This window comes from Neospora caninum, chromosome X, assembly GCF_000208865.1.
Source record: "Neospora caninum Liverpool complete genome, chromosome X".
NCBI lineage: Eukaryota > Apicomplexa > Conoidasida > Eucoccidiorida > Sarcocystidae > Neospora > Neospora caninum.
This window is the reverse complement of record NC_018396.1, coordinates 5,509,127-5,530,266: the sequence shown is the minus strand read 5'-3', so window position 1 is coordinate 5,530,266 and position 21,140 is coordinate 5,509,127. Positions and strand designations below refer to the sequence as shown.

Sequence of the window (21,140 nt, the reverse complement as noted above, 5' to 3'; positions counted from 1 at the left end):
GCACACGCACAAGGTTGTGTCAACTTCTCTCCGGAAGCTGCGCCGCGCTGAGCACCGCAGAGTTGCGTGCGTCTTCCGCTGTATATAAGTCGAATCCGCCCGGTGAAGGGGGATTCTTTTCCCTCCCTTCCAGGGGGGTGTGTAGTGACAGAGAAGAACGAGAGAGCGGGGACGGGGCGCTTTAGCTGATTCACACATTGCGTGCGCTGGGAGACGTGGAGAGACAATCCGATTCAGAGGCGGGCTGGTGACACCCACCTGACGTCGATTTTTTCAGGAGGGAACTCGGCTGTTGCCTCTCTGGATTGGATATGGCGAGAGAGTCGAACGTCTTTTTTGGTGTCTTTTGCGCCGTTTCGAACCGTTTGTCGTAGAGCTCGTCCTTTTCTGCGGACTGGAGCGCAGCTGTTTCTTTTTGACGTGACAGTTCCCGGTTTAAAACTTTTCGCCAGCCGCCCGGCTCTCTCTCCCCGTCCATCCTCGCGACTCGCCTCTAGGTAGAGCGCGGCGGCAGTGCTTCCTGCGTTGCAAGGAATCGAGGAAGGTGAACGGCAGCTTTTTGCATGGAAGGGTTCGGGGTTGGGAATCCATCTCCTGGCCCATCTCCCGCTCTAGCGAAAGAATTCGTCTACAGCTCTCCTGTTGTTTCCTCCGCGAGAATGGGAGAACGGGGCGCCGAACCGCACGCCGGGGCATCGTACTCTCTCTTTTCTAGCACAGAGCAGCACGGCTGCGAAGGAGCGTGCAAAATTTTCAGACTTTTTCTTGCATGTTTAAACAGGCCTTTCCGCTTCTCACCTTCTCCTGTGACGACCTCGTGGCCTTGTGTTGTGGAAGATGAAAAGCGCTGTAATTAGTAGAGTGTGACCGTCGTGCCCTTCCGCCTAGTCGCTTGTCGCTTTCGGACAGGCTAGTAGTACGGCCACAACCGGGGCCGTCGTTGGAGAGAAAAAACTGGGGAATGCCGACTCTCCCGCGTCTTCGGAGTCCGACAACCCTCTTTTGGAGCACGGGCTGAAGAAGCTGGTTTTTTCTCAGGACTTTGCTTTTGCAGTTAGCCTGTGTGACCATGTGACGAGGCCGTCACCGGACGAGGCGGTTTCCCCCTGTGTGGCGCAGGGCGCGGCACAAGTGGCCAAGGATTTGTCCGGTTTTCCTTGCCTCTTTTTTTCCACATCCTCTCCTTTCCTCTCTCTTTTTCCCTTCCGTCGTCTCCTTCCCTTCCGCCGCCCAGTCCTTCGCTTTTGGGAGTGCCAGGCGCCAAGTTCACTTGCCGATTTGTTGGTTTTCCCGCTGCAGCCCGATGCTGTCTCAGCACCGTGTGCACGTGTTTCCGAATTCCGTTCACGATTCACGCGCGAAGGCGGCCAATTTCCCCGCTTTTTTTCTCAGTTATGCCGCACGGCACGGAGATTCCCATGGAAACTCCCACTGCGACGGGCAGCAAAACACGGACGGTCCCTCCCGAGAAGATGGCGAGCGCCCCGCGGTCAGCGACAACTCCCGCCTCCGGTGCGTCTTCGGCTGTTTCCTCTCTCGACTCTTCTCTGCACGAGACGTCGCCTTCTCGAATTTCCACGGCGCATTCTCGAAGTCGGCATTTCTCAGTGCAAATTTCTCCGCTGTCGGAGGCGTCTCCCGACAAAGACAGACAGGGCGATGGGAGGTCGGTTTTGCCACGCACCTTGGGAGAAACGCCCTTAGAAGCCGAGAGCGATTCTTCCGGAGAAACTCTGGAGCCGAAAGACGAGGAACGGAGAAACACGCGAAAACCTCGCCGAGGAAGCGCGACCGGAGAAGCGGTGCTCGATGAAATTTCTTCGTCTCTTTGCGAAGACGCCGTTTCTCCGCAGCACGTTTCAGCCGATGCAGAGAGTGGGTCGGCTTCTCCCGCCGGGTCCAAACGCGGAAGAGGAAATCCAGCCTTGTCAGAGGCCACAGAGACGCCTGAAAGCCGCCAGCAAGAAGGCGCGTGTGGGAATATGGATATGGAGGGAAAAGATGGGACTACGTCGCCCGAAACACTCCAGTCGGACAGTCCATCCGCCGCCGCGACTCCGAACCAGATGTCTGGAGGTAGCGTAAGCGAGGGAGGAAAGACTCGGGATGCCCAGGCCGATTTGACTGTTTCTGAAAAAGCAATGACACCGAATCGCTTTCGATCGCCGTCACCCGGTCCTCCGGCTCACGGAGACGCAGGCGGTTCCAGTGTACATGCAGCCAACTCAGGTCGCTCTTCGCCGAGACACGGCCCCGGCTCCGCGAAGCAAGAGGGCGGAGTCGCGGTGAAGATGGAAAACGAAGTGCAGGAGGATGAGGCGAGCTGCAGTCTGTCTTCGGACACGAGACCCGTGTCGCCTTCGCTCCATTCTGCCGCTGCATCGGCCTGTTCCTCTCCTCTCATGGGGTATCAGGCTCGCGCGCGGCGCGCCTGCCGGCGACCGGAAGCGTCGCCGCCGACTCTCAGCCCGTCGGGCGGCAGCTCTCGGGAGCCGTCCAGTCCTGGCGAGGCCGACCTCGTGAGTCAGTCCTACGTGGGCTCCGCATCTGCCCCACCCGATGGCGAGAAGCCGAAAGTCGCGCGTCCGATTGCGGCGGGAGACAAGCCGGGGGAGCCTGGCCGGCCGGGCGTGGCAAAGGGCGGCCGGAGTGTGGAGGCGGGCAAGGAGAAACGTGCCAACGGCGTGTCTTCTGGATCGCTCGAGGGGAGTCCGGCTGCCGACTCCCCTGCAGGCGAAAACGGCGTCTCAAAAGGAGAGCCCGCGGCAGACACACACAAAAAAGCCGTGTGTGATGGGGACGACGGCGACGGCTCCAAAGGCCCTGTCCTCGCTGAAAATCTCTCGCTCTCTGCAGAGGGCGTGCGCGGGAAGGTGGCCGACCACGTCAACGGAGTCGCTGACGGGCTGCTCCCGAACGCCAAGCGGAGGCGACACGGATCCAGGAACGCTCGGCAGAGCCCGTCAGCAACGTCGACTTCCCCTTCGTCGGCTCACCTCGGCGCCACGAAAGCGGAGGCTGCGTGTTCGCACACGAGCGCACCCGCGAGTGAGCGCCTCGCCTGGCCCCCCGAGGCGTCTGCAGCCAACCCGGCGGAGAAGGAGCAAGAAGACGGGAGGCCCCAGGCGACGACAAACCGTGATGCGTCGGCCGCACACACCGACGGAGTCAGCACTGGCGTGGCGCCGGCGGCCGCGTCTGTGGCCGGTGGACCTTCCGGGCCCCCTTCTGTCTCGTCTCTCTCTGCTGGGTCGCGTCCCACTCGAGAAGGCGCCGCGACTGCCGTCTATTCGGGGTCGGGCATGAGCACTCGAAAGCGGCGAGCCCAAAGCGCGGCAGCTGCCGCTGGCGCGGCGGCCGGTGAGACCTGTGAGGGCTCGTCTCCCGGCGGCGAGAAAGGCGGCGGGTCGGCCGTACGCGATGGAGCAGATCCGACCAGTCCCGGTCAAGTGTGTGTGGACGCGAAGGCGTCCTCGAAGAAAGTCTCGGGCCATGTGGCTGGCGGGAGTGCAGAGAAAGGCAGTGCAGGCGTGGGGGGCGTGGCAGCGTCCTCGAGTCTCGGCGGGACGGGGTGGAGCAGTGGCGACCCGACGGCGTCGCTTGGGGCCATCTCAGACCCTGGGGCAGCGGCGCGCTTCTCAGCTCGGCTTCGCCAGCGACCAGGAGATACACGAGCGGCGCTGGCCGCACGGGCTTACCACGTCCTGCCGGTGCCTTCTCCGTACGTGAACAACAAGGTCCGGTGTTGCTGCTGCGGATCTGGCGTCGGCTCTTCCACGGTTCTCTTGGGGGGTTCGGGGCTCGGGCCCGAAGAGCCGTCTCTGGCGGCGCATGGAGCGGGGACTTTCGCGGGGGGTGCGGGGCCCGAAGGACCAGCGGTCGGAGACCCGAGCGCGTCGTCCAGTCAAGCAGTTCCTCCAGACGGCGTCCTCATTCTGCCGCGACGTATCTCTGCAAGTGCGTATAACAACCTCGAGATTCGCGCGCGCTACGACATCTGCCAAAGACGGATACGGAAAGTCGAGGCGTGGCTTCAGATGATCGAGGAATGGTATTTCGGCGCGGCGGCGCCAAGGTGGCAGAGCCTGCACCAGCAAACCGTTCAGCAAGAGCTCGTCGCGGCTGTGAATTCGACTAAGCGAAGTCGACGAATCGAGGCTGTCAGGGGAGGCGGAGACGCCTCGGCGGGTCTCGTCGAGGCCCCCGCCCCCATGTCTCCTCCTCCCTGGGCCGGCTCTGGAAGTTCAGGGACAGGCAAAGGTTCGACGGACTGCGGGAAGTTTGGAAGTGGGGGTACGTCGGGTGGGAGCAGTAGTGGCATCTACGGGATCTACTCCGATGGAGGAGGCGCTTTAGGGGCAAGTGGCGGAGCGAGCGGGGCGGGCTCTTTGTCTTCAAGAGGGTCGACCTCGAACAACTCAGCTGATTCCGGCAATGTTGGGGTAGTCCGAGAGGGGCGTGTGAACCCAGAGGGAGGCCTGTCAACCACAGACAGCGTCATCTACGCCCTCATTGTCAGCAACAATGTTGGGCGGAGTACAGCCGCAGGTGTCTTCGGAGGAACCCATGGGATGGGAGGCGGGGGCGGAACTGGCGGAGACTCCGGGCGGGGAGACAGCAGGGATTCTGGTGCTTCGAGTGCAACAGGAACCACGGGTGGAGGGGGACGGAAAGGTGATGGCGGGTCTTCGCATGCAGCAAAGAATGCAACTGGCGGAGGGAAAGGAAGCCGAGGCGGAGGGGGGGGAGCGGCTGCAGCGCCACGGCTCGGAGCGGTAAAGTTAACGCCGTTAGAGCTCCTCACGTCGCCGTTAAGGAAGGACAATGTAATTGATCTCTGGGGACCGAAAGAAGTGGCGCTTTTCGAGGCGGGTATCTGTAAATACGGCAAAGATTTCAGCGCTCTTCAGAGGCTCATTCAGACCAAAACAACGTGCGAGATTGTCGACTTCTATTATCTGTGGAAACAAACGAACCGCTATCTGGCGTGGAAGCAACACCGGCACCTGTCCAAGACAATTCTTCACTCTGTGTTTGGATAAGACAGGCGACGGGGATGTGTGATCAAAAGCAGCGGCAAAAACCGGCCCGCTTTTCTCTTCCGTTTCTTGTCTCGTGAAACATCGTCCTACGGCACTCCTCCTTTCTCTCGAGTGACAGAAGGAGCGGCTTTTTGGTTGAAAGTGTCAACAGACAGCCGCGGTTCAACAAAGCAGGAAAAGAACAGATGGGGAGGAGGGTCCAGCAGGCAGTATCTTCGGTTGGTAAGTCGGCCAGGGGTGGGCGGGGGAGTGTAAGCGAGAAGGACTAGTGTTCTGCTATTATGTGCTGGTACTGTGGGACCAGGAGATTCAAGATGGTCCCGGTGTCAGCAAAGGACAAGGAAAGCTCTTTCTCCGGAACAGGGGAAAGGAGAATCGGGGGGAAAGGTCAAATTGAGCGTTTTTCGCGTGAACAAGGGACCGCTTCAGAGATCGTTAGACTAAGTGGAGACAGCACACGACGGGAACACAAGTGAAGGCAGTGAGGTGTGTCGAGATGGTGTGGCTAGCGAACGAAGCGAATTCATCGTGCGGGGACATAGCCTGGTGAATAGTGCAGGCGGAGTGCGTTTTACGTTGTCCGCAGCTTCGGGTTTTGTATGGTTTTTGAGCTCGCTTACGGAGAGGCAAGCAGAAAGAAATCTCGAAATGTTACCTTGACAAAAACGCTGCAGCGCCCACTGATACGGTGGCTGTCTACTTGTTGGTCCTGTTTTTCTCAAGACTACAAGAACCGTAATTATTGCTTTTTTTGTTTGACAGCTGACGTTTTCCCTTGGGCAGCAGTCAGTTCAATTCCCCTATGTACGTATGTGTAGAAAAAAGCGCGCATAAGGGGTTCGCTGCGGCTTATAGAGATGATATCGTGGGACGCATTTCTGATTTTTTGTAGGAAGCACAGGCAGAAGCGGGTTCACCTCCGTACAGAGCAAATAGCAAGGTCGAAACCAAACTGCTAGCGTTAACACCAGGGTGAAAGAGGGTGTTTGGAGACATTTTATTTGTAGGGGATTTCAGAGAGAAGCCAGCTCTGCGAAGAAATGTCTTATGTCGAGAACTCTTGAAAAAGTCTTTCCCGATGGCTCTTTCAGCACATCTCATCTTCTTTCATGCGTTGTTTCGAGTGGAGCGGGAGCGGCGGGTCCGCTTGCCGTGCACACATTCGGGTGTTTCAAACTCAAATCTCAGATAATAAACCTAGACTAATAAGGGAAGACGAATATTAACAAAGCACCGTGGCCTACCCTGACAGCTGCTGCTCTCGGACAATTTTTTCCTTCTCACGAGACCGTTAGTCACAGACACCAAATAACGTGGTAGCGCAAAACGATTCTTCAGAAGAGCTGTAATATAGCGAAACGCATTCTGTGTCCAACGGCGTGTATTCTCCAGCAAAGAAGTGCACTGTCTGATGTCAGACTTTTCTGAAACTGTAAAGTGCGAAAGGTGACGGAGACGGACTATCGGTCTCCCCGGTTTACAGCCTTCGATGCTCCTCGTGTGCTAACTGACAAAAGCACTGCCAAGTGCGCTCAATCGGCCCCATTCACCCTGGTGACGTGGCGAAAGAGCTCGAAATGTCCGCGGCTTTCGCCAACCACCGACAGTATTCCGAAACACTAAATCAAGGCAAAGTCCTCGTTCAGAGCGATTTGAGAGCGATGTGGGTTAGCTCCCTTGCTGCTGCTGCTGCATCTTTTCACATCGAAACGTTCTATCCCCCCACTTGCAAGAGACATTACCGGAACTGGCGCAGCGAACGCACTTCACTGTGGGAAAGTTCCTGGTACGCATCATGTAGTGGGCGGGTTTTACTGGGGGCGACCAGCTTCTGTTCTGGTGGAGCGTAACATGTCCTTGAGAAACAGTTGCAACTAACACCGAATCAAATATTCCACTATGCTGACATCGCTTTGGATCATTGTCAGAGGGATGCTGAACGTCATCAATCTTACTCAACTCGCTTCGTGGATGCAAGTCCCGCGGTAGGAAACCACAGATACATTGTGACGGTTGCCAGAAATTGCTCGTGCCCCTCAGTGCTCTGAGCAAGGTCATAAACTGAGAGTGTGCATTGACTCACCAAGTATAATTTCATGTCAGGGATTCTTTCTGGAGCCCCAGAGATATAGCTTGTGTCCTGTCAACGTCACTCGCCCGCGTTGCCCAATCTGTCCGCTGTGATAATGAGGTGAATACAGACAGGCGTTGGGGTTTCCACGCGAGGGAGCTCAAGGATCCTCCCACTTGCAGTCACATCTCCACAGGTACGCGGGGGCTCGAGGCACTTCAAAAACCACAATGGAAAAGACTGGCAGCAGTCACGTATGAGTGGCGTGGTACTTCATTTGGCCTCCGTATTAAGCCGGGAACCATTATTTCTACAGTATTCCCCAAATTGGACCGGCTACCTATAGATCGGTTCCTGGCGAGGAAAGGAGCCATACTGGCAAGATACATTATTTGCACGGCTTCAGTTCACCGATGAGGAGAATGCCGCCTGTGTACTCTTCACTGCTTTCCAGTGGCTTCGCAGAATCTGGAAAACTCTTGCAGCAAAAAGGAGATTCACAGTTGAACTGGCAAACCCTCCGGTGCCACAGCTGGGTACATCGCCCCCCTTGAGGTCACGCCAGCCATCGTCGAGAAGCGAAACGGATATACCTTGTACTTCCCTCTAAAAGTCAATGCATATCCTTGGACTGTAAGAACAAGCGTCTGATCAGCCGGTGCAGTTGACTTTTCTCATACATGCCCCGAAGCTAATTTGTTCGGGTATCACTGCCCTCCACCTCTGACTATGAACAACTGGAGGCGCTGCTTGTGTGAGCAGTCCATCTCTGCAGACGGTAAGGTTGCAAACTGTCAGCTAGAGGTAATCGACGCCTGCAACGGTCGGTAGTGCCCCTGTCCATTCAACGCTTATATGCCCACAGTCATACGCTACTATGCCTGCTCTTCAGCCCGTACGTGAAGCCATGACTACACTAGATACACCAATACAATCTTCTGTCCTTGAAAAACGTTTTCTCGCTTGCCGTCGCTGGGGAAGAAGCTCCAGACAAACAGATCAAAACATGACAAGCTTCGTCGCATCACGCGATCCTTCTGTGGGAAAAGAGAACCAGAAGCAGCCCCTCATGCAGCAAAAAGCCAGAACACCGAAGGCCCCATACAGTGTTGGGGCTGTTTCCCTCATGGTTTAGGTGCGGTCATCAAGCAGAGACCCGCAACTCGTACAGACCTTCCGCGGTGGCCCGGTGTGTTTCAACGAAGCGGGAAAACCTCGCAATTCTCCTGTGGTGTTCTCTCGTCGTGATTCTTTCCAGTGCACAAGGAACTCCGAGCTGTAGCTCACTTCCAAAGTGAAGTGACTTTCGCGTGCGTGTGACTAATTACAAGGAGGAAAAAGCACAGTGGTAACGGGGGTCCGCCAGAATGGGACCTCGGAAGTGAGGCCACGGCCCGGAAGAGTGCGGAATCTAAACGTGCTGGCGCATTGTTTAGTGGCGGAAAAAGAACCTCGGAGAGAACATTTTTCTGATTTCGTTTGTCCGTATCTCAAGGAACGGTATTCCCAATGGGCGAGACACAGGTTCTTTGTAGTTGCTTATACGTTTTCGTTCTCTTTTCACCACACCGTCATCAACGGATGTTCTCGGAAAAGAAACTGCTGCTGCCTTCGGAAGAAATGCTGATCCCACGAGAGAACCCTTGACGAATCTGCCTATACCACTGTGGGTATCGCTCTTCCTCGGCGTTACTCGACACTGTATGGAACACCGTTAATGTCTCACTCCTCAAAGTTCTGCTGGCACAGAAAGATCGAGGAGATTCTCTCGATTTTTTCTTTTTCCAGTAACATGCGGGGAAGAAGGGTGTGAAGGCAGAAGATGTGCACACAGGAAGGTATTTCCTAACTTTATGCGGCAGAGGGATCAAAAAGAATAAATCTTCTTCCCATCTACGACAAAAAGCAAGACATATGAGACTCAACCGGAGTGTGCTCCCACGCTCCCCCACTCTGCTTATCCTGTCCGTCCAAAAGCCTCAGTTTTTTTCCTAGCGGTTGAACAGATCAGACTACTGCGCTACACGTATTTGTGTGCGTTCTTCGAAGTGGTTGCTCCTTTTTCTGATGTCCGTGAAGTGAACAGTGTTAAGTGCTTTTTTTCATCTTCCTTGTGAAACATGGTTTCGATTGTTGCCTATCTTTCATGTTTTCCAGATTAAACGAGCTTTTTGCTCGTGCTCAGCGCTTTACCCCTTCTGCGTTTGAGTGCCCCCCATGGCAGTGAGAGCTATGGGAAGCAATCATGCAGAGATGATAAGCACAACCGTGTGCCGGTAGAAGCTCAGAACACGAGTGGAAGTTTCAGTAGTCAGAGGCACAATATCCTTTTGCTGGCACACGTGAATCGAAAGTCGGTGTGCTCCTGAAAAGTCCTCGTCCACCTGGACATGAGTCAGGAGGTAATCGCAGAAGCGGAAGAGCCACATAGGGAATAGCATACGTTATAGTTTTCCTTTTTAATCTCTCGACCCGGGTGTCTGATCCATCAGTTCATTGGACGCACCTGTACATGTACCCAAGTTCCAAGTGCTCATGTGACTGCTTGATTTGCCTTTTTTTCTCATCCATGATTCCTATTTTAGAAGGTGATGAACCCTGTTAGACTGCAACTCCACGCCAACAGTAACGAAAGACGTCAATGTGATTTTCTGTTCTCTACGGCACGGTTTGACGCAACAGAACATGACAACCTAACGCTGTGGGTTGGGACTGTTACATCTTTGTCGCCAGTTCTTTTCTGTTTTTTTTTTCGAGTTCAAGTGTTATCGCCCGAAAGTAGTGATCGGCGGGAATCAAGTAGCAGCAGGTGTGATAAGTTTTGTTCCGCAAGTGAATGTCCACAATTCTCTTCCTGCTATAATGACCGTTGCGGTAATCAAGCCTTCACAAATCACGCGTTCAGCCTTCGTTTATCGTGCGACCCAACAGTTGGAATATATGGGTGCGCTGAAATGCCGAAGAAAGGTTTCCGTTTTTTTGTGAATTTTTGGGGGAGTTGAAAAAGTCGCGCCTGGAGGGAAAACTGGGGACTGTGGAGTATCCTTGTGTGCAACACACCCGTGTCAACAAAAATATTTCTCTGCGAGTTGGTTCCAAAAACGGCTCGGATCCCCAGAAGTATATGCAGATCCCAGTAACACGTTCCATCACTTGATGAATCACGCCTTTCTCCCTGTGAACGGTAAAATTTCCCGTTGTGAATCAAGGCATATACGCTCGTGGAGCCCGAACCGTGTCGAGCTTGAATACAACGGAGGATCTGTTTTGCACCCAAGCAGGTTTGCGTTGAAGAAATTGACCACTTACTACCCACGTCGACATGCAGTTGCATAGAGTGGAAGTATACTGACTATGTGAACGATCTCGGACATTTGTTCGATCTTCTAAAACGAGTCATCAAAGGCTCCAGTGCCCAGCCGGTTCTGACGTGGACCAGCGCAGTTCGCATGTTTAGAGAAAAGGAGTATTGCAAAAATGTCTGACTCGCCTTCCTCTGTCCTCTCGACCCCTCTAAACCCAAACGTTTCTCGCTCTCCCCCCCTGTCTAACCTCACGCCGCCTTCTTCCCCTCTGCCTCAGTTGCCGTCCCGTCCACTCCTTGTAAAGTTAGCGCCGCTGTCGCCTCCTTCTCCGGCGCTTCATTCCAGTCGTCGGGCAACTGGAAGTGAGGATCCGCCACCAGTCGACGTCTTTGCTAACCGCGAAGCGAGTTCTTCGTATGCTCATCCGCGACGCCACAGTGATAGTTACATTCGCAAACCAGTCCGACGGCCGAGCAGCAAAGGCAACGGCAGCAACAGTGAGGCTATGCCCGACGAAACTACCGGCTCGGCTGCAGCCACTCTTCGTTCGTGTTGTCTCTCTCGTCAGGCTGCTGCCGCGTTCCATCGGCAACCGTTTCCCACCCCAGGGCGCCCGCCTGAGCCGGAAGGATCGTCTCCAGGCCAGCGGTACGTATCCGACGTTCGAGGTGTTTTTCCGGACATGAACTCTCTGACTGGCGACCTTTCCGGTGCGAATGCTGGCCCGAAGAGTTGGCGACCGCGTCATGAAGGGGGAGAGCAGTGGATAGAACCCACTGGCTCTTTCGTGCATTACCTTAAACACCCCAGTTCTGGGGCTGCGCCGGACAAGGATGGCAACCGACTTCACACACTTCCCCTCTTTCGTCTTCCGGGGGACGCACCTGCTCCTAACACTGCCGCCCCCTCGTCGGTGGGTAACTCAACAGGAGGCGGCGGAGGAACAACCGCAACAACCAGCTACTACAGTGGAAACAGTAGCAGCAGCAACATGATGACCGCAGACGAGGGTTCCGGTTGCGTATTCACGTCGCCAGCAGCTGCAGTGGCCGCGGTGGTGCACACGGGAACAGGTGAAGGCAGCATGGGATCGACCGGTGAATCGAAAGACGGCGAGGGACCTTTCAGCTGTCAGAGCATTGCTCAGAATGCGAATCGCAGGAGAGGCCGTAGCAAAACGTGTAGCGCAGTGCATCAGAAACTGCTGCAAGAAGCTGCAGGAACCATAGATGATGTGACCTCTGGAGATCCCCTACGGCGCGTACGCTTCAGTGTCGCGGATGAGTGGTGTGACGACGAAGGTCCCCGAAGAATCTTCCCAGGGGCTGGGCTCGGCATGACTGGGCCGCACTTTGGCGGGGACGGAGGCGCGTTGCTCGACTTCGCCAGTGGACAACTGACCATGTCCTTCGATGCAACCAGTGGCGGATTTGCCGCTGGCAGTAGCCTCGTACCGCCCAGCGACGCCTTCAGCAAGGGAGACTTCGCTTTCCTTCCCGACGCCCACACAAACATGTCCTGCTACTTCCACAGTTCCCACCCTTCCGTCAGTTACTGGTGCGCCCCTAAAGCGGCAGCCGCAGCAGCAGCGGCAGCGGCTGCTGCGTCTTACGAGGAAGGAGCTGGAGGGAGTCCGGACGATGAGGACGCAGGGGGTTCGAAGGGGATGTCCTACCGTTTACACACCGCTGGGGCACTGCCTTCGTCCGAAGCTTTTCGGCGTCCGAGCAGAAGTGGTTCCCGACGCAGTAGTGGTGTGAGCTACGCAGCCGCTTTGACCGCGGCTACGAACGGCGGCAGGAGAGGGTCCGAGCGTTTCGCGCCTTGTCTGTTTTGGGGACTTGAGAAGAGAGTGGACGCTGAAGGTGATGGGAGAAACGTTCAAGGAGACTTCCGGTCCGAAAGCGAGATGCAGAACACTTTTCCACGAAACGCAAAAGGCTTTCACCTGGTTGGTGACGCGTACTCGCCCGCGCAGTGCAGTCATATATATGGCTACGAAGACTGGCGCAGTCTTGTTGGGGCACCGTCGAGCGCATGCAAATCCTTGAAAGCCCAACAGCAACAACAGATTCTTCTGCACCAAACTCTTCTTCAGCGTCACCAAAAAGTAGGACGGGCTGGGGAAGTTTTTGGAAGGAGGAATAGTTGGTGCGCGTGTCGCCCTCTAGGCAGCTGCAGCTGTTGTCCGCAAACTGCCGCCGGCGGGCACGAAAAAGAAGAAACGAAGATAGAGAGACGTTGCGAAGGCGTGAGAAGAAGCGCTTCTGGAAGGGATCCGGCACTCTTCGACACGCGCCTGCTACATGGAGAAGACGATGAAGACGAAGAGGTCGACGCCTCAGCGGAAGGCGAAGCCTTCGTGGAAGAATCCACCAGTCGAGAAGAAGATGAAGCAGCGAGAGAAGATGAGGACCCGGATAGTCGGCTCTTCATCATGAGCCGTGTGAAGAGAAGCTGTAAGTTAGTGTGTTTCTTTCCATCAAAGCCAGAAGGAGCTCCCTAAACTATTTGCAGGGAGGCGGGAGAAAACGGGAGGGCAGGGTGCTGAGGCACACCCTCAGAGAGTCGCCAGTAGCGCACCCTCTCCGCATTATTTGCCGCTCAATTTGTATTTTGTCGTGTGAATGACCAAAGGAGAGCTCCCGGTCCCTTGCTGACGACGTGCCGCTATTACCGCCCCCGTACCGCACTTCGTTGCGCTCTCTTCTTTGTCCTGCAGCGTCGCCGCCGCACACGCCTTCGAGCCCGACGAACGGGCGGATCGCTCACCACTCATCCTTGCCTGCACGCCCTCACAGTAGTACGTGCTATATGCTGGGTGGAGGGGTGTCTCGGGCCGGAAGAGCCCCAGTTCTCTCAGCTACCCTTCGCGCTGGCCATCCGACGGAAAGGAGCGGACGCCCTTTCCTCTTATCGGGCACAGCAGCGACGGCTATGGTGCCTCCCTCGCTGTCGTCGCCGGGGGTTGCGGCGTCCCGTTCGCCTTCCGGGGGAGGAGCCCAGGAAGGAAATTGCGCGGGAAACAAGAAAGCGAGTTTGTGGACACCTTCGTCTCTGCTTAAGTCGCTGGCCAGAGGCAGTGGAAACTCGAGCGCCTCGAGCAGCGGAAGCACCACGGCCTCTTTCAAGAGTGGCGGCACAGCGAGTCATGGTGGAAATGCAAGAAGTGGAGCGTCGGGCGATTTTTCAGGCCCTGACCCAAGTCCTTCAAAATCCGGGAATTCGTCCCGTACTTCCTCTTCAGGGAGCGTATATACACAGCCTGGAAGCAAAGATGGAGCTGGCGTCGTTCTTTCGAGTAGTGGTATTGGCTGTGTGGCAGCTGGAAAAAAGAGTAGAACTGTTGGGGGAGGAGCATCCTCTTTCACGTCTACCTATGTCGGGTTTTCCTCCTTAGCTCGTGTCCTCCGTCCTCGACGTCATTCTCACCACCACGACAGCAAAGGCACCACCCTCCCAGATTCGGGCACTCCTCGTCAAGCTGTTCTTCCCCCGTCGTGTCCGACCCAAGGTCCAGCAACCTCAGCAGATGACCATCTTCCACATGATATTGGTAACACGGGAGCGGGACCTATGTCTGGGTCCTGCGAACCACTAGCTGTCTCACAGACGGGATCGCAGAAAGTGATTGAAAGTGTGTCTCTTCATCCAGCTTCGCTCTCCTCGGGGAAGACTCGAGCTGCCACAGAGTCTAACTGGGGAAATAACTCAGAAGAAGACAAGTCACCACCGCTTTCGTCGTGTGTCCGCACCTCTCAGGTGTCAGTACACTCTACGCGTGCAGGTGTTTGGAGTGGGAAGGATGACGCACGTGTCTCCGGTGGTCTTGCTTCCACACAGCGCTCTGTGCTTTCTCGAGACAAAAACGACGAAGAATGGGACATTCAAAAAGAGGGCAGTCAACCAGAAAAAGAAGAAAACCATGTTTCTGATGGTGGCAGAAATCCAAGCGCCTCTCTGTCAGTCGAGACTCGTAGAGGCCAACGAAGATACCACACGGCCCCCTCGAATTCGGATCTCCACGAATACCAAGCGACAGCTATTGCTGAGTACGAGGCAGCCTTAGCCGCTGGAGATGAGCAGAACAAGAAGGCGGCTGCTGCTGCCCGGGCAGCAGCAGCCGCAGGTTCCCTCCTCGGCTCTTCTTCCTCGTCCAAAGACTGTATCCTGGCAGACGAGAAAACCCCAGGATTGCCTGTTTTGTTGAACTTTCCCCATTCAGGAGACTCTTCTCTGCTAGAGCAAGGAGACGGCAGCAAGCCTAGCTCTTTCGGGGGAAAAAAAGCTGGCCTCATTCGGCAGCCGGGAGGCGGCCTCAGCATAACGTCAGGGCTTACTGGAGGGGTGGATGTCGAAGAAGGGAAGCCAGGATCTCCAGCTTCCCAGTCCGAGAAGATTAGCGGAAGCAAAACGCTCCCTTTCCGGCGTAGTCATAGGAGTAATAGCCAGGTCAACTCTTATGTGCGCCCGTCTCCTCCACAGGGAGGCTACGCATGCAGCCGTGATGGCAGAGCCGGCGGCGGAACTGCATTCTCTCTCACAAAACTATCTTCTCACCTCTCGGCTGGTCTTCAGGACATAAGTGCGCCACCCGTGCAAGCGCCTCAGCCAGGCGTTCTCCCCGGCATCATTCAAACGGTCTCTCAGCGTTCCTCAGACGAGATCCAGCTTCAGCGTGGCTCGAAGGTGACAAGTGGAGGAGCTGGCGACTGTGAAAAAGAAGAATATGACATCCAGTTCGGGGGGCTGCTCGTGCGGCTACACCGGAAATTGAGCGCAAAATGCCATTGCCAGTTCGATGTTTGGGAAGGGGAGGCCATCGGTGTGGTTGCGCAACAAGAACAAGCAGCCGCTGCCGTAGCAGCCGCTCAAGTCAAAGAGAACCCTGCGGGAAGTTCTGGATCTTCTCAGGCGCAGAAAGGCGAAACGAATGGAAAGAAGCCATGCAATTCAACGAGCACGGCGGCGGAAGAGGAAGAGGCTGCAATTGTTGATGACGGATTAGCTCTTGCGAATCTGCATACATCTATTGTAGGCATTGGAAAGCGTTTTGCGATCAAACTTCTCGAGATCGATGGCTGCGATGCGTCAAAACTGAAGTACAAGACGCACTCTGTACTGCAGGAGGGAAAACAGCTGAGAAGTCTGTGCCTCCAACTGTGGAGATCCCGGGCAGCCGCTGCCGCGCAAGGACCGAACAGTTCGCGGCTGACAGCGCAGCAACGCCTTTTGCTTCTCCAACTTCAGCAACAGCCCCAGCCTCTTCACCATCCGGAGGTGTACGTACAGCAGCTGGACCGCATGCTCTCTAACCAAGGCACCCTTGCACCCCAGAAGGGAGGGAGCAGTCGCAGTTCAGGGGGGTCTTCGACCGCTTCTCCAGGCGTCCAGCTTCCTCTGCTGCCCATCCCACGATATCTGTGGACAAGCAGAGGCATCAAGAAAGACGGAACGCGGGTTCTGGGAGTGAGTATGGAGAGAATTGAGGGTCGCTCTCTAACACAGATTCTACAACAAATGCGCGTGCCTACAAAGAAGAGTGCAGCGCTTCTCGCTGTCGAGATTGCAATCAAGCTTGTACGGGCTCAGGCACTACTCGCGTCGCCCTCTGCTCTTGAAAAACCCATCATAAACTGGGATACGAAGCCGGGGAATGTCCTTGTCGAACTCACTAGGAGCGTGTCCACACAACAACTACACTGTCTCCGGTGCGTCATCATCGATCTCGGAGATGCTCTTCCAGGTCCAAACTTCTCGTTCCCTACGCGTCACCAGCCCGGAGTGTCACCCTCGTACATCATCTGCACGAAGGTAGGCAGAACGGTTGCTGAAGCAAATCCCCAAAGGGTACACCGGGACGACGTTGACGGGAAAACGAAATCCACGAATAACAGAAGAAAAGCTGGGAAGGAATTCTCTGCGTCAGAAAGGCAATAGCATCTCACTGAAAAGAACTTTCTCTGCAAAGAAAAATTCACCCCCCCCCAGGAGTTGAGTGCGAAGTTGCAAAAAACCGGAGGGAGACAAAGGCGGCGGGTCTGCATGGCGGCCGCGGGAAACTTGGAGAAACAAACCAGAGCGTCTATGTTGAAGGCATGGCTCCTGACTCCTACGCTCAACTCTATGTGACTAGCGCAACGTTCCGTGCCCCTCGGCCGACCGTTTATCATTCCTGATGCATTGGGCCACCGCATAAAAGAAAGGCGAACCTAGAGTGATAGAAGAAGACCAAAAATAGCGAGCATTACAGCTATTCTCGTCTTCGGAGTAGTTGTGGACTGAGTCACGACTGAATCACCACAAGGGTCAGACGAGAATGGAGAACACTCGAACACCGGAATAGCCGGTGTAAGGAAAGCCAGACTCGCATGTTCACATATATATTATACAGCCTGTAGAACCCTCCTCTCTATTTACCGTTTCTCTCCCCTGTTTTTTTTGCTCTCTGCAGGGTTACTGTTCGCCCGAGTGTGCAATCCTGGTGTTCCTGCTGGCGGCTGGGAGCAAGAGCTCGGCATTCCGCAAAGTTTGGTACGGCCAGAAAATCACACCCGAGGAGATGCTGGTGGCGAAAAAGCAGCGCCTCGACTGTCGGTGGCAGTCGTGGATCCGAAACGGGTACCTCAAGAAAATCTCTGCGACTTCTCCACCTGCGGGCTCTGCTTCCGAAAATGGGGGCGGGAAAGACTCTGGAGCGGGGAAAGAGGAGGAGGCGCGCGGAACGAAAGGAAAGAAAGACTGTGGAACCCCTGAGGGGGCCGGAAAGGGTGATGCAGGCGGCCATGGGTCGTGTGGAGGAGGGGCGTCTAAAGCAGCTAGCAGCTACTGGGAAGTTCTGCTGAGTGAAAGCAGCGTCGTGTTCAGTACAGGGCTCGTCATCGGCCAGCTGTTTGGAGGCCCCAATCTCTTGCAGGTTGTGAGTCGAGACGAAGTTGCTGCCCTAGACGCGCTTTGTGAGTGGGGGTGTACAGACAGCCCAAACGTTCTTCTAGGAGGGAAAAACTTGCACCCCGATGTTCTGCTTCCTGCCCAGGGTGTCTTCGCCACCGAACCCTGGCGGGGGTACCTGAAAACCATGCTCAGACACACGTTGGCCTTCCTTCCGAGCGACAGGTGGAGTTTCGAGAAGCTCGAGGCATTCCTAATTCGCCTGCATGCAGAGCTTGCTGCCGCTCAACACGTGGTCGGGGTCTCATCGTACTCGAGCTCCACAGTCGCGGGCGGAACCGCAGCGCAGTCCAGCTCTGCTGGAAATGGAGCGCCGTCAGGGGAGATCGGTGGAACTGGCAGCAGCAGTGGAACCGGAGCGCAGAGAAACCCGCAGTGACACAGCAGATACGTTGGCACGCACAGCTCGGCCGAACAAGTTTAGGTATGCAGAGAGCGCTTGACGAGAGAGGCTAGTACGTTTCAGATGGGCAGAGTCTGGGCAGGACGGGAGACGCAACGCGTACGACGACAGGAAGTGAGGGGACGACGAAGAAGCAAAACAGACTGCGGTAAACAAGAAGAGACGAAAGCAGACAGAGGAAACCCGACAAAAACGCCCGTCGATGATGCCGTGTCCGTAACACGGAGAACAGGGCCGAGGAAATGGACGTTCACGAATCCGCGTGTGAAAGGCGCCTACAGGCTCGGAGAACAAGTGTTCGGAATGGTCTTTTTGGCGTGATGAGTCTGTTACCTATTGGAGAGGACGGAAACGCGAAGTTGATGCCGAGGCGTGGCTCTGAGGTCAACGGGCCTTCTGCTCGACGCGCACGGAAAGAGTGGACGAAAGATGACGCGGAATGACGCGGAAAGCGCACAAACCTTCAGGTTCTTTTGCCGGTTGGATGTTTTTATGGTCACGTTAAAATTCTTCAGATCTTGATGTAATCTTGGTCGCTCGCAGTCAATAAAGGCATACACCCAAATTTTTGTGAATACACCCAGAAGGTTCAGCGCACTGGCGGCACGCTAAGACAGGTTGTTCCATATTTGCTCTTTTTCTTTCGCGTGACGTTTTTTTCGTTTCTTCGCTTTTCGCTTCTGTTGGGCTTTGTATCCGAGATACACTGCTGATGCGCAGAAAGAATATCGCCAGTGCATGTCGCGTCTTTTGTGTCGAGTTCTCGGCAACCCATCTCCACACCGTGTTTACCGTTTCGCAACTGCAGCGCCTGACGCGTTTTTTGCTTGAACTGGGGCAAAGAACCCGCGAACCCGCAGATCGGTGCCTGTGTCAAAAACTGGTCTCTGCTTGCACATCCAGACACATGTACGACGTCAGCTGTCCAGGCGAAGGCGTCCCCAGAGAGGCGAGGCTCAATACGCTGCAGCCCCGGTGCTCTGGTATGAGTGCCGAATTACCATATTGTCTGAGCCAGAAGCGTTTCATTGGCGAAGTCGCGATTCACTTCCCGTTTTCGGAAATGGTCCTGGGAAATTTACCGACGGATTTTATTGACTCGGGAGAGAAAGGAATGACACCAACAACGCACCTATACATGTATCTGTTTAGGTGTGCATCGGTTTGTCTTACATAGTTGCGCCTCAGTAGATGAGATAAAACACAGCTGTGTCGTGTCCGTTTGGGTTGGGTTGGGCGGGCCCCGAAGAGAGAGAAAACACCTGTGTTCTTTTTTCCTCTCTAAGAAAAAGAACACGTCGAACGCGTCGCAACAGTGGGCTTCTTTTCTGCGTAACGAGAAGTGATAGTGGGAGGATCTCGAGTTGATTCTGTCGCTAGCGTAGAACGGAGACCTGTTGCCGCGTTTTCTCCACCTTAATGCCAGAAGTCTCGTGAACCCGAATTCTTTTTTAAACCGCTGAGCATTTCACAAATGACCGTTAACTAACCTTCCCCCACAGCTCGTTCACGCTCCCCACTGTGTAGGTTTTCAGGCTTATGCTTGCGGCGGCAGAGAGCCGTCGGTTCTCACAGTGGTAGAAGGAACCATAACTAGCACCCGCAAGCTTGAAAAGTCGTTACTCCGTACAGAAGCCAGATCCAGGGCGGACGCGGTAAAATTACCCCGAATTCCCCCCTGAAAAGGTTTCTCACAGTCTCCAGATTCTCTGCATTTCCATAGTGCCGTTGCACACCAGGACGATGCCAAACGGTTCTCGAAATGAAATCTGCTGTTTGATTCACGGAAGCGCAGAACGTGAGGGCACAAATTTGTCGAGCCAACGCAAAATTGACAGGGTTGTTCCACCTGAGGAAAACGGTCTCCCCTGACACAGGAACGCAGAGAGTTCTTTGTTCAAAAGTCAGATAGGCGAAAATCACGCAAGTGTAATGAATCACACGTCCCTAGTCTCATATATATACACGGGCATACACACGTATATAGGTTGAGTTGGACATGCAGCCGCACACACACCACACGCCCACCCCGAACAAACACGACAGCCTCCGCATCGTTGCACCGCTTCACAAAATGCGCCGTTGTGACATTCGTTTCAAGCTGTCTTGATGTCACAACTCGTTTCGGTACACACCGTCGACTGAGGACGCTCCTCTAGCCTTCTGCACTGAATGTCAGGCACAAATCACGCGTTTCCATCCGCTCCTCGAGCAAACTTCGTTGGAATCCATTTCATCTTCATTTGCAACGAAGCAGCGCTGGCCGTCTCCAGCCTACACCCCAAACAGCGTTTGGCCAAGTTGCTTTCCGACATCGAGATCCGACACCGCAAGAAGGAACTGCGGTGTCCGCGCACCCTCCACAGTGCCCCAACGCACTCGTCGGAGACACGGAATCCCGGATGAGATCCAAACGATCAATTCAACCTCTTCCCTCCGCTTCCGTTGCCCAGCCGCGCGACGCCCGACTCCCTCACCCTTCTAAACGCCTCTCTCGGACCTTGCTTTCTGCATGCCTTCCTCGGCACAGCTCGAGAGGCACCTGGAGGTGCGTGCGCCACACCACGAGCCCACCCGCCGCACAAGCCTTTGGCACGTCTCAGCACGCTTCCACTCCGTCGCTTCTCTGTACACACCCTCCGCTCTCTTTCTCTCACGGGTCTCAACGAGACGACTGACGCTACAAAACCTACGTGGGAAGGGCGTTAAAAAAGTGCCCCGCGACCTCCCCGTCTCCCCTCGAGCCAAACCGATCGCCAAAAAGGGACGACCCACTTGCAGATCAACAACATGTCTTCCACTCGCGAGACCGCATGCAATTGATTCCCGCTCGAGGGCGTTTCCTCCTAGATCCCATAACGAGTTGTGTCTAGCGTATATTAGAAAACCAACGTTTGCACTCGACCGCAGGTTCTCTACTTCCCGCGGCTCGGGTTGCTACGATCAGACGACAGCACAGTCGTGGTTTCCCGCTTCCAACGTCCACGATGTTCCCCGCGCTCCTCCGTCTCTCCAAAAGACTCTCTCCGAGACGCCCAACTCCGCATCGACGGGGAAGCGCGGGAGAGAGATGCTATGTAGAAAGGCCTGAGTCGGCGAACGTATCTGGTACGAAGAGCGAGACAGCGTGTGCGTACACAAAAGCCCGTCTTCTCACACGTGTACACACTTCCCTAGTTCCGCCCCACACGCGCGCAAGCGCTGCGGGTGTCTCGGCCGGCGGCATGGTGTAAACGGGCTCTCCTTTTGGCGAGGCTTGCCCCTGTTTTCGTGTGGACCGCGCCTAGCGGACTCCAGAAGGCCGCTCCGTGCACTCGCCAGCGGTAGTCCCGACCCTCTTTTGCGTCGCGAACCAGGTGAGTCGACCT

The 21,140-nt window shown here is 55.4% G+C and overlaps 2 protein-coding genes across 2 annotated transcripts; both read left to right on the top strand.

The window, feature by feature from the left end:
• Positions 1-1,394: 1,394 nt before the first annotated feature.
• NCLIV_051260 (conserved hypothetical protein) lies at positions 1,395-5,042 on the top strand (the record flags this gene model as incomplete). The annotated part of the gene is made up of 1 exon (XM_003884680.1): positions 1,395-5,042. One exon carries the CDS (start codon positions 1,395-1,397, stop codon positions 5,040-5,042), a length of 3,648 nt encoding a protein of 1,215 aa, XP_003884729.1.
• A 5,548-nt stretch (positions 5,043-10,590) lies between these two features.
• On the top strand, positions 10,591-17,748 carry NCLIV_051250 (conserved hypothetical protein; the record flags this gene model as incomplete). Its single annotated transcript, XM_003884679.1, has 5 exons — positions 10,591-12,528; positions 13,141-13,221; positions 13,819-13,974; positions 14,262-16,232; positions 16,873-17,748. The coding sequence occupies 5 exons, from the start codon at positions 10,591-10,593 to the stop codon at positions 17,746-17,748; spliced, it is 5,022 nt and encodes a 1,673-aa protein (XP_003884728.1).
• Between the last annotated feature and the right edge of the window lie 3,392 nt (positions 17,749-21,140).